At 39.4% G+C, this 13534-nt stretch overlaps 2 protein-coding genes across 6 annotated transcripts in view; one reads left to right on the top strand and one right to left on the bottom strand.

The window, feature by feature from the left end:
- LOC137805142 (guanine nucleotide-binding protein G(q) subunit alpha) overlaps window positions 1-13534 on the top strand; it is a 199811-nt gene that overhangs the window by 136457 nt on the left and 49820 nt on the right. The window lies entirely within an intron of this gene.
- Window positions 1-13534, bottom strand: part of pcsk5b (proprotein convertase subtilisin/kexin type 5b) — a 64685-nt gene that overhangs the window by 17991 nt on the left and 33160 nt on the right. The window contains exons 12-21 of one of the 5 annotated variants that reach the window (XM_068605146.1): window positions 11577-11765; window positions 10891-11027; window positions 10296-10427; window positions 10025-10127; window positions 7407-7600; window positions 6033-6117; window positions 3962-4065; window positions 3698-3836; window positions 1850-1965; window positions 75-232 (exon numbers count right to left, since the gene is read on the bottom strand). In XM_068605146.1, the coding sequence (XP_068461247.1) occupies window positions 117-232; window positions 1850-1965; window positions 3698-3836; window positions 3962-4065; window positions 6033-6117; window positions 7407-7600; window positions 10025-10127; window positions 10296-10427; window positions 10891-11027; window positions 11577-11765 (1315 nt within the window). In that variant the 3' untranslated portion in view covers window positions 75-116. Of the gene's footprint in view, window positions 1-74; window positions 233-1849; window positions 1966-3697; window positions 3837-3961; window positions 4066-6032; window positions 6118-7406; window positions 7601-10024; window positions 10128-10295; window positions 10428-10890; window positions 11028-11576; window positions 11766-13534 lie in introns of those variants that run through there. The other 4 variants (XM_068605147.1, XM_068605145.1, XM_068605149.1 and 1 more) reach the window with 4 other exon arrangements.

The following is a 13534-nucleotide window of genomic DNA, read 5'->3' as shown; positions in this document are numbered from 1 at the left end:
AATTATGTGACTGTGAATGAGTGGACAGGGGGGGTTAAGAAGGAGGGGTGCCCCGTTCTCCCACAGCCCCCCCCTCCCCACCCCGCACTCCCTTGACGCCCATTGAGTACGTCCCGTCAACCCTTTTGCGAGCATGTTCTGCAGCACAGTTGCTGCAGCACTTTTCTCTGGCAAAGATTGTTCTTTTTAACAAGCACGCAGAAACTGCCTTCCGCCCAAGATTCTTCATTTGCTTTCCACAGACCAGGAAGAAGAGATATAAAGGGAGTTGGGAAGGAGGGGAGGGAGGAAACATGCACATACACATCAATGCATGTGGAAACACACACAGGGCAGAACCATTAAAAATGATTGAATGGCAGGTAGAGCAGTGTGATTGGTCAGGAGAGGGTTCAGGTGACAGGAAGAGTTTTTTGATCCAATCACAGGTGATGTTCATCAAGGTGGAAAATGATTGTTGTCCAGGGGAGAGATTGGATCCACGTCGGGAGAGAGGGAAATAAAATGAATAAAAACAGAGAGAGAGAGAGAGAAAGAGAGAGAGAGAGAGAGAGAGAGAGAGAGAGAGAGAGAGAGAGAGAGAGAGAGAGAGAGAGAGAGAGAGAGAGAGTCACACAATTAGCAATTTGAAGATTTTTGAAATTCACATCTTAGTGTATCAAAACAAGTAAAGTGGACCACCAGTCTGCAAAAATTGTAAGACAATTATTTTATTTATCAACAGCATTTAAAATGACCAGCTACTTTTAAGCTTTGGTTTAGGGAGGTTTGCAACAGACTGAGTGTGCACTTTAAGTAAAGTACTCATCAACAAAAAGGTCTCACAGTAAACACATTATCCTCAGAGCTTTATCTCATCAAAAGGCTGGAAGACTTTTTGGCCATGGGTTCATTTTAACTAGAAGATCATGGCTCACACACTGCTGACGAAGCCTCATAATCAGACCATCACCTCAGCCAGTTAGTGAGAAACGGGAATATTTACACTACAAGAATTGGAAGCCAAAAGAAAAGAAAAGAACCTAAAAAGGAAAGACTAGACCATAATGGCAAGTAATGAAATAAAGAAAATGCAAGCAAAGAGCCAGTAAAAATCGAAAAATGAGTGTCGATGAGCAGATTACATGGTACACATAGACCAACGTAAGAGTATGTAGATGGTTCAAGAAACCTTTCAGCCAATGTAGTATCACAAAGTACAGAACAAATCACCGAGAACAAAGTGAGTTTATATATATAAATAAAAAACACAAGAATGAGTGAGTGAGTGAGTGAGTGAGTGAATAGTCCCAGAGAGATTTTAAATCTTTTTTTTAATTTTAGTAATATGTAAAATATGAACGAGACCGTTAGATGAAGCACACAAAGCAAAAGCAAGGACAGACTGTCCTCCTTCAGGCAGTTTGATTCAAGAAGTTAGTATGAAGCAAAACCATTATAAAGAAGGTTATTGGCAAATCCTTAGCATTTACTTAATAGTGTTACCGTCTGCGACCATTTTTCATACCCTGTGGGATGTAACAATTACATTTATCTGGAAATGAAAAATAGTCTCAGGGAGAGTTGAGATGTAAATGTGCATCTATGAGGCCTTTGTCTTTTTGATCGGCTGAGATTGTAATTATTTTGCAAAACACTGACGTGAATTCAATTGCCATATAAAAGATGTTTTGCTGTAAATCTTTCCAATTCAATGCTCTTACTGGTTTAAGCCTTTGCAGAGATTTCACTCCGGACAATGCTAGTATGCCTTATGTGTGACTTAAACGCTGCCGATGAGAGGCAATGCAAGAAGTATGAAATAAACAAAATGAGGCTATCTTGTAGATAAGAAAGCTGTCAAACTCACCATCTTTGCAGATGGTACTGACCACACAGGCTCCTGCCTCCAGATTGTAACCACTGATACAGCTGCTGCAGTTCCTTTCACCGGGCCCCGAGCACTCAAAGCAGCTATGGTCACACCTGTTGATGGGTGTATAAAGATTTAGATACCGTCTATGCAGCACTAACCATGCTCATAGATCATACGGTTTTGCCCTTATAGTGATTTAATTTAAAGTCATGTCTTTTACTTGTCCAATGTGTTGCTTGCTCTCAGTATAAACTCAAAGCACAAAACATTTTGCTGCAGTATTAGACGTGTTATTTTATTAAGTGTGAGCTAACATAACATTTAGTCATATCTGATTTTTGAGCAAATATCAACTGCAAAGAGAGAAAACCATTTGTGTCAGTAGCCATTAAAACATGTATGATTTGTCCTGCTGACGTCATAGTGTGCCACATAAACTGTGCAAATACAACTCGGGACAAAAGAGCGGACCTTCCAAAATAAATCTACACGAAAGCTTATGCTTTTATGTATGTATTTTAGCTTAGGTTATCTACAACAACACAAACGTAATGCTATCTGCTGAAATAAATTCATACTTCATAAATTCATGCTTCATAGCTTTTTTAGGTGTGTTGGTGAGCAGTGTTTGCAAAAAAAATGGTTTAATGCGAATAGAAACTGGATAGAAAAATAGCAAGGGGAGGAGAAGGTCAAAATTAGCCAACAAGAAAAAAGTTATTACATTTTGTTTAAAAATGGGACAATATTTGAATAGGAAATTATCTGACCAGGAGATGACAAAGAATTAGGAAATCAAGTAAGGCAAAAAGTCAAGGTGGGAGAAAGACATATCAGGGAGGCAAGACAACCTCAAGGAACGATAACAAATGCAGACTAGATGTCTGATGACTTATTTCCCTCCTATTAGACCCACAGTCCAACGCCTCCTCCATGTCAAACAGTCATCACATATTGCAATAAGAGCATGTTTACGTGTTCTTGCCCTCCCTTTCTTCCTTATCCAGCATTGACATTGGTGAAGAGTGAGAAAACAGAACTGTTGGAGGACTGTGCACAGCTTTAAGACAGAAACAATTACTGCATCACAAGGCAGTTCTGCCAGGCTGTTTAAAATGCTGCAAATTCATCAAATCATCGAAGTGAAACTGTGTTCACAATAAGAGCGACAAAAGCAACAAAACGGCCAGCTACAATAGTGGCGGGTAGCTGTTGAAGTGTTGCTTAAAAGCTTGTCGACTTAGTTATGCTGCTAAATAGCACTGGCAACTGACCAATAGCATGTTTTGGGGTACAGATAAGAGCAGGGTGAAACAAAAACATATTATTGTTTGATTTACTTTTTTAAATAGTGTGATGAAATTAATCGGAACAGTTTTTGTTCACCTGCTTGAGGATGTATTCTGTTCTGAAAGAAATATGCAATACATTCTAAGGTCAAACATCTATATGGCTTTCGGATTTCTGTCTGCACCTTCACCTCGGCTAAAAGTTGAGTGGAGGTGCTGGACATAGTTGGCTATGGCTAATTAATGGTGCAGAAAATGAAAATAGAATATTTCTTCACTTTAAATCAGCTTGTTATAAGTTTAAATATCCTTAATTTTATGGATCCCACGGTAATATTATTTCAATATAAGATACAGATTCAAACATAGAAAGTGAACTAGTTATTGATTCAACATGTTAATACATGTATTGAAATCTTCCTGTGCTAGAAAAAGTTTAGAATTTGGCACTCCCCTAGCTAAAGCTCTACGTTTCCTCTTTTTAATCTTTGTAGACTGGAGATCCACAAGTTCAAGAGGTGGTGAAGGGGTGTTGGCAGGTGTGCTGACTCACTTCTTACAGGACCTCTGCACCTGTCCATTGTCTGAGGTCTGCTCTGACAGGTAGTAGCCAGTGCTGCATGTCAACACACACCGCCAGTCCTCAAGTAAATAGCCATCTGCACACTTTGTGCAAGCCTCTATACCTGTGCCTAAAAAAAAAGAATACACAATTCAGGGATATTGTGAGAACATTATAGATACACTGTTAGTATTTATTTAAAAGTGAAGAACATGCTGAATAAAGGTCAGTCTTATCAATCGTAGGACTTCCTACCTGCGCAGGTGGCACAAGCCCGATGACAGGGCTCACAATTCCTTCTGTGGCCATTGTAATAAGTCCCTGGGTCACAGGTCATCTGACACTTGTTTCCTTGAAGACTAGAAAGAGAAACAGAAAAACACACACACACTCATACCTTTATAGTAAATACTAGAAAATTAGAACAAACTTAAAATCCATCCAGCTGGTAGCACAAGTGAGTTTAAGAAAAGTAAAATGTGTGAAATCACTCTAATATCCAAACTATTAGTTTGGATATTAAAGTTTGTCTGTTAAAAGTCACTTTTATAGAGCAATTTTATTTTAAAGTTACCTAATGGGCAAATATTTAGGAAGAATGAGAAGAAGAAAAAACTGCAGCACCGGTGATATAATTGTGATATCATCACATTAGTTGCCGGCCCAGTTCACTTTTTCACAGATGAACAGGAATTCATCTTCTAGATTCAACTATAGACAAAGGGAATTTGGTGTTTTAAATAACTATTATACCAGAGATTTTGCAAGATATCAAATCCAGGGGTCGAAGTCAGTTAGGAAGTAAGTTTGCAAGTTATAAAGTCAGTTCCGTGAAGTCACCGTGAGGACAGGTTGGTGAGCTTGCCACAGTAAACTGAAAAACAGCTGTTCTGTGTTAACGTTTCCCAGAAGCGATCTCATCTGGTCCTCTCTTCCTCCTCGTCTCCTAACCGACCATGAGTGCTGTGCTGAATGGGAGACTGTTGCAGTGTGAGTGCATGTGCATGTGTGAGCATGTGCCTTACTGTGGTCTCGCTGGCATTCAAAGGAAATTATGGCTTACTTGTGTCCCCACCTCCACCTCTGGCTACACTGAACACTTAAAGCTGGGTTCAAGACCGCAATATGTTTTAAGTGCTTCCCAAGTGTTTCCTTCATGACCTATCAGGAATTCCAGCAGTTTTAAACGCCCAATCCTTTGTCAGGTCAAGTGTAGTTGGGGTTGTTTGAAGCTGTGGAAGTGGCCAGAAAATGAACTGCAACATGTCTGCATGGATAACTAAATTGCTAAGTACAGAGGATCTTCAAAGTGAGGACCACAACCCAAAATGGACAACAGCTCCACTTATTGTGGATCTCTGCATTTTATGAGTGTATGTGGGCTTTAATAAGCCTGGGTCACAGGATGAAACTATGTTTACTCTATTGGGGTCCCAAGAGGCAAACAGTTGGGAAGCCCTCGTTTCATTGGTTCATGCTGCAAACTCAAACCACAGTGAAACACAATGTACTGGTCTAAATTATCTGTGCCGTGTTGCTGCAGTACTGGCGTGGATGAACACAAAAGGTTTTTATCCCGAAACCACAACACTGACATTGAAGCCAAATTAATGCAAAAAGACAAAACCTGAGATATGTGCACTCGTACAACACCACTTAGTAAATCTTCATATGAACTAGCTGTGATTAATATCAGCAGGTCTCACAGCAGCAGGATCACACGTACATTGACCGTTAAAGGCTTTTCCAAGCACAGAGCCAAATAGACACAAAGACACCATGTTGCCAATATCTTTTTATATAATTTACAAAAAAAATGTGTTTATGTGAGTTGCATCTAAAACCACACTGTTCATACAAATGGGGAACATTGAGGGCAGCTGTGGTTCAGGGGGTTCGATCCCCGGCTCCTCGTGTCCACATGCCGTCCTGGACCAAGTCACTGAATCCCAAGTTGCTCCCCATTGTTAGGCCAGCACTTTGCACGGTAACTCGCTGTCATCATGAGAGGCAAATTGTGAGTGTTTTGTATATAAGCATTGTGTAAATGCTTGAGGGTGGGCCGAAAAGCCTGATGTCAAAGTAAGTGGTGAAACGTGAAATTAATTCTTCAATCTGTTTCTGCGGCAGTTTAGAGGAAATGCAATTATTAATGATTAATATAAACACTTTGAGCTATACTATTACTATCAACACACTGCATGTTATAAGGTCTATAATCACATGGTGTGCAGCAACAGACAAAGCAAGACTGAAATATCTTCCTGTCGAAGGACCAATGCTTTAAATTCCAATCAATAATAATCAATACCGCATAACAGTTTACCTCATCCCAGGTTTACATTCTGTGCAGACGCTGGAGGTGGTGCACTTCTTACAGTTCTCTGGACATCTCCGGCAAATGTTGGAATCTGAAAGACACCAGATGAGCCAATCACACAGCAGCTAAAAAGAACAAGTTCACAACAAATTAAGAAAGGGAGCCAAAGAAGAAGACTATAGTGAAGAGGAAGACAATGGGTGAAGTGATGGAGGAAGACTAGTGAGAACAGGAGAGAGAATAAGCAGAAGAAAAGGAAGATGAACAGAACGGGAGGACAGACGGTAGGGGGAAGAGCGGAAATGTCAAAAGGCTAACGCTGCTGGGATGAAAAAGAAGATTGTAGTGTTGGTGAGGGAGGATAGGAATGTAGATTAATATTTCAAAAGGCAGACTAAAAGCAATGACACGCTTCATCATAATGCACATGTGCAATTCTGCTCTCAGAAGTAACAAGGATTGGGAAAAAACATTCATGAGTAACATGTTTTATTATTCCTGGGAAATCATAGAGTAGACTACCTTAAGGAAAAACTATTATTTCTACATTTCCGATAAACCTTGCTCCTGTATTCAGCCATTATGGTTTTGTTTAGGAAGTCGTATGGTCGGAGCTGAGGGGAGGAGACTGATAGTAAGTGAGGATTGTTGGTGAGATTTGCAGGAATCTGCAAATCATTTAAGGGTGGAGGAGGTATGTTGACAGGTCACACAGATTTCCCAAAATAAAAAAATAACTTTAAGACTTTCACATTGCCTTTCAGGAGAACTGGAGTTCAAATTAAGGGCTGCAATTGTTATTCAGTTCATCAATAAATACTAAACATTTAGTAGTTCTAGCTAATTGTGAATATGTTCTGCTTTTCCGCTGAATATAATATGGTTTTAGATCTGACAAATTGTAATTGCCATTTTTATATATATTTTTAGCATTATATTCAGTGATTGATAAAGCATCTAATCCAGAAATATGAAAGATTTAACAATGGAATTAAGCATTAGTTGCGATTCTGGTCAAAATGTCTTTCATGGGGCCGTGAGAATTAAAGAAACTGTGACACAACAGTTAAATGTCATAATTGATTCAACTGATGACACAGCAATCTTGCACATTGTGTGGCTTGCATCATTTTGTCCATAATTAGGCCGGCAACTAAAAAAAGAACTGTTCAAAGTTAAGTGCATCTGTTGTCTTATAGTTCAACAAACAACAAAGGAGAAAACAATATTGAAGTCAGACGCAAATCCCCAAGGTGGGACCAAGGAGCGATAAAAGAGTTCTGCAACAAGTTTTTCACTGCCGGGAGTGCGACCATGTGTGCACCTATTAGTTTAGAGTTTGTATATTTTAGAGTCAGTTTGGCCACCAGTGAAACGTACCATGGTCGAGGTAGAAGCCGTCGCCACAGTTGGCGCCACATGTGTTGGATCCCTCATTGAGGTGGAAACCAGTCCTGCATGTGGTGCACTGGTCGCTGCGACTACCAACGCAGGTCTCGCACAACGAGGAGCACTTCTTGCAGCGCTTCCTATCATCGCGGAAAAATCCACTGGGGCACTCCGACACACACATCCTGGAGAGAGGTGATTTGAGGGAGAGAAAGGAGGAAGGCAGGGTAAAAGAGAGCATCAGAAAAGGCGAAAGAGGAACAATAAGAAGGAACGATTTGTATTTCTTACATATTTAGGTTCATCCTGACTGTACAAATTGACCTCATTGTTCCGTAATTAACATCCTTAACCACACAACATCAGTATCATGTTATCAAACTCTAAATGTAAAACATACGTCTGACAGAAAACATGCCTCTTATGTCAGGGTACTATGGGAAATATACATCACAAGCAATTATAAGCATAAGCTTGAGAAAAATAGAGTCTTAAAAGAGAAAAAAAAAATCATTTATAGAGTTTGGACAAACTGAATTGTGTGCGTGCGGGTACTATATGGTGAACAGGTGTAACATCTGCTGAATAACTTCACAGCCCTCAGTCACCCCCTCATTTCACCCTGAGGCTCCCTTCCTAAGGTGAAAAAGATCTCCAAGATCCTTAAGAGTACAAAATACACACGCACGCACTCCTTAAGCCTTCATCACTCACTCCAGAGTTTTTTGCCAAGAAACACACATTGCATGTGTGAAACACATAATCCACAAGTGCACGTATACACTGCCATATGTTTGTCCTCCAGCTTCAATTAAATGATTTTTTAACCAATAAAGATTGTTAAAAAGCCATAATGAACCATTCACACTAAAGATGCCACTAAATGTGAGAAACACTTCAACCTCGCTTCCCTGACCACACAGATCTGAGTGAGTCCTTGATTCTGTATAGTTGGGAAAAATGTGGTAAAAGAAACATAGAAGAAAATGTCAAGGTTATATTTCAAAAAGTCTCCCTACGAGCCTGTGTGCAATACAATGCACACATACAGAGAGGTGCAAAACCCTTACAAAGTTTCCAAGACCCACACACCTTTTGGTTGGTCTAGACCATCAAACACAGATGTAGGGATGTAATTATCTGAACATTAAACACCACAACCATGCCTCCTCCTTCCTCCCACCACTCCCCCAATTTTCAGTCATCAATTGCTCCCTGTGGTGGCAGAAAAAGGGCAGCACACCTCTTAAGTGGGCTAATGATAAGGCATCGCCTCAGCTTGCACATTCTCATGCACCTGCATCGGGTTGCCTTTTATTAGTGCAGAGACCCGCCGACACAAAGGCAATTAGAACAGACTTTGATCCTAATGAAATCCTAAGGGCACACACACAAATGTTCACACACGCATACTCAAATTCATAATCACATACACAAACGTAAATATACTTTTTAAAAGGGGGAAGGGAGAGACTGAACGTAATATGACCGACAGGAAACAGCCTCTCTGCTATCACACTGACGAGGTTAAACCTTATTCACATTAAACTCAACAAATAACAGGGCAGCACTGATATGTGAGCAAAAGGGAAACTCCAAAGGATCCAGATTAAGGAAGCACTCATAAGTGCATCAAAGAGATTACATCAAAATATGACAGAATTTCAGTATATATATATATATATATATATATATATATATATATATATATATATATATATATATATATATATATATATATATATATATATATTAAAAAAAATACCCAGACATAAGGCCCTTTATAGGCATGTCAAGCCATCACCAGTAGTTTAGATGTTATTATTTACATAGCAAAAACATGCATGGTAAATTTTTGTCAAAATGCTGATTATCAAATCCAGTCAGCTTGGGAACACGATTGGAATATAACCTTAAACTGATTAAATCAAAAAACAATGATCATTGAATAGGTATTCACTCAGCTAATATTGATCCCTCTCAAGAGGAGTTTACACTTTTAAGAACAATCGGATATTCAAATCATATATGGGACAGACATCTCAAGTGCACTTTTTTTTAGGGGTGGGGACTAAAAAACTGAGTTGGATCTGGAGAAGTCCACACAGCAATTACGTTTAAAACTTCATGAATACTTTAAGAATCTATAGTCAGTGAGACTGAGTGGAATTATATTCCCATTATTGAATAATGAAATCTAATCTGTCCGTACTGTCTGTCTAAAACTATCTGTAATGAGCCTGTGTTATTCGGCCTTTCCACCAAATATTATACTTAACGTTGGGAGCTGGTGAAAATGTAACTTAGTTAGATTCACTAAATGCTTTATTGAAAAGTATTGCAAACAAGTGACTTTCACAGATTCCCTGCACTTGATGCTCTGCTGCCGTCTCCTCAGACGTAGTGCCCAGAGTCCTCTGCTGCTAAGCATGAGGGGCTTGGAATAACCCACCATTCAAAGAGCGGTCCAGTTTGTCAGAGTGCACTCCGAAAGGACTTTTTACGAATTCTGATCATTGACTTAATGTGTATTGCATTTAAACCAGCTTCATAATAGGCAGATACACACTTTTTTTTTTTTTAAATAAGGGAGCTTTCAGCATTCTGACCTGGTGTTGTTCTTGAACTTAAGGAAGTAGTGGAGGCAGTTGATGCAGTTATGAGGTCCAGGACCTTCACAGCCGTTCTCATTGCATTCAGAGTCACAAGGGCCTGCAGACACACAGAAGTAACATAGTTAAGAGATGATGACCGGGCGAAAAGGTTTTATGGTTCCAAATTAAAATGGAGTTTATGTAACACTTACCATCATCGTGACAGGACAATAAAGAATATTACTTTGCAAAGCTGCTACTGTGCAGCTCTGGACTCATTACTTACCGTTGTACTCCTCTGTGAACTCCTCCTCAGTGGGCGTCAGCATGTCTGTGGAGCGGGGCTTATCGCTGCGCAGAGATGAGTATGGGTGCACAGAGGTGCCATACAGCACCAGTGACCACTCTTTCAGCTTGCCTGAGGAACGAGAAGCATTGTAATCATCTTGGACACTTTAGTCTATCCTGATGGCGGCCGGCTGCATATACTTTGTCACAAAAAATCTATAAATAGATGTGTAATGTTATTTTTCAATCATCTTTTTTACTATTCTCTACATTTTTCTAGATTTCAAAGTGTTTTCAGCTACCATAAATAGATTACATTACATTATTGTTCCATAATAACACAGGCATACACAGAAACTACGCTCACATAACATGGAATTATAGTGACTGCCGGAACAGTTTTTTAGCGACTGCTACTCTCCCTTTGAGACTTTATTATGTTGTTAAATTAGTGGGTCATTTGAGCAGTTAAGTTCACTGCCTGCAGAGCAACATGTGTGCTCCTGCTATACTTCCTCCTGTTCTGCTGTCTCTGTAATTAAACAAATGGGTAAGTCGACGGACGATTAAAGAAATTAACAACACTTTCATACCGGGTACTTTCTGGCTGCGGAGTTGAGAAGGTGAATCATAGATCTCTAGGACCCAGTCGCCTGCCGCCTTCTCTCCCCAGCAGTGGGTGGTCATAAACTCCCAGTTCTTAAAACCCTCCATGGAGTGATCAAACAACCTGCACATCAACAACACATGCAGGCACACGCACACACACACACACACAATAAAATCATAGATGAGGAAACAACTCAAGTACTGCAAATACCACCAGAACAAACAATCTCAACCACTTAACCGAGTACAATCCCAGTCGCAAATTATCTGTGGACAAACACGACTGTTTGTTTTTTTTAGCTGAACATAAACTAGGTACATACAGCACGATGTTTCAGCCCAGATTTTGAAAAGCAAGCATACACAAATGACATTTTTGGAGAATTGAGCAAATTAATTTAAATTGACAGAAACACCTAATTTATCTTATAAAAGTATTGAACCCCGTGGGTCCCAACATTTGTGATTTAGAGTCACCAAGTCAGAAAAAAAAAACTGAATTTTCAGTCCCTTTGATGTTTTCAAACAGTCATTTAAATATATCCCAATGTGGGTTGTTTCATTTGAAGACCACATTCTGACAAACAATAATCAATTTCATTTTGCATGATGTCTTTGCAGTTTATGTAGTATTACATCGCAGCTAGCATATCACAACTTGCTTTTTTACCTGTTGGCAAGCAGCTGAGACTTGGTCCCTGAGGGTGAGGTCAGATTGATTGACAGGTCCCCGCGGCGAGGGTGTGTGATTGTAATACGTACGACCACGTGCTCCAGGTAGATCACATGGTGGTTGGGATTGTCAGTGCATCCTGTTGCCTTGTACACCGACCTGACAACATGCTCTGGACGGATAGTTCTGCAAGACAAGATCAATCAAAAAGGTAGACATGAGAGGAAAATACACCTAAGACTGAAATATTCAGTTTGTTACTTCTTGGAGCATTGACAGTTAAACAGGTTTTTTTTATAACCAGATAAAATCCATTGAGATATAATCTATTTTGCAATGCCGATCTGGCCAAGAAAACAGCAAACAAAACAAAATATTACACAGAAGAGGATGTCAAGACACAGATAGTGTATGATACATGGAAACCAAATGACATGAAAAAAGTGTAATATTAGGAGGAAAGGGTGTCCATTTCATATTTATTAAATACATTTGGCCAATGTATAAGTAAATTAACAGATTTAAAAATGTTTGTCTAATAAAGTGTTTTGTTTGCAGGTAAGACAACACACTTACGATACGCTTTGTGAATGAGGTCCACTGTCTTTTATCAATGTATCATGTTATCAATCATCACTGAAGGAAACAAGAAAGTCCACTTTTAACCAGCTCCACTAACAAAAAGTGGGAAAGCCATAAAACTAATGTTTAGACATTGTAGTATTGATTGCTTTGTTGGGTGTACTTGTACATTTCATTGCAACAGAGATTTTAACAATCGTCAAACATCAAAAAAAAAAAGTGTGTAACATAGATAAGCTTCAAATCACTTTCGATAAAACGTGGGCTGCGATTACCAGAGCTTCAGAAAATATATCAGGTATCACTTTCGGGATTTAAAAAGTTGGATCGCTGCATCCCCTACTACTAATTGTTAAAAGCTGTCATCTTTCCACCTCAAAAGATTGGAACCATACATTTGGTTAAAGTTAGGTTAATCAAAACACAGGATTTTGCTGCTCAATATAACTCTGCGTGCCCACAGACATAATGTACTTGTAGGCTGTTTGCTCTTTCGGAGAGTGAGTTTTGGGACTGTGCCTGTCTGCCTCCACTGACACATTCTGTTGAGTCAACTATACATTAGTGAATGATGCAACACTCAATATCAAGTTTCAATACACAGAGGCACCCCTCAAAGCAATCACATGTACTTTGATTTAACCTCCTGAAAGAAAACGAAGATCATGTCCGAAGGTTTTCCATGAGCATTATAAGTAAGACAAAGAGCCTTATTTTATCTGCCTGCTATGCTCAGCAACAGAATGATCACCCGAACACTCAGCCAAGATAAACACATAATGACTCCTTGAATAACATCTGTGGTATGATCTAATATGATAGCAGTACAATGCAATGACAAGCATGTAAATGCATGGACAGGTCCAGCACAAGGGACAATGGACACCAGCTCGCTACAGCAAGTAGAAAAGGGTCATATATTGTTGGGAAGACATGAGCCAGCTCAACGTTAGCTCACTGGCTGAATACTGGATTACATGCAGGATTTATTCGCTGGAAACATAAATAGAGCTGGTGAACGACACTTGCTCGCAAAACATATGAAAAGATTACTATTATTATTATTTGAAAGACAATTAATGCCAGTGACTGGTGCGGTTTGATCCTGTATTGGAAACAGTGTTTTTTCACCCCGGTTGTCAGGGTTACAACGACAGTGATAACATATTAGGGCCTAATTGAGACAGCACAGCTGTTCATCATTAAGAGGAAAATTACCCCAAGACAATAATTGGCTTGTAAAGATTGCCTTAAGATGTGCAATAAAGATTAAGCTTTTCTCTTGGAACATAATACTCAAACTTGTTTCAAGAATTAACTGAGACAAAGAACAACACACTGTATTTCATTATTTAAAAAAATAAATTGCCAGA

The sequence above is a fragment of the Clinocottus analis genome, unplaced genomic scaffold, assembly GCF_023055335.1.
Source record: "Clinocottus analis isolate CAN_PGR_092001 unplaced genomic scaffold, fCliAna1.0.p SCAF_7, whole genome shotgun sequence".
In the NCBI taxonomy this organism is placed as follows: Eukaryota; Metazoa; Chordata; class Actinopteri; order Perciformes; family Cottidae; genus Clinocottus; species Clinocottus analis.
Note: the sequence above shows the minus strand (reverse complement) of the source record. Positions and strands in the feature narration are given on the sequence as shown.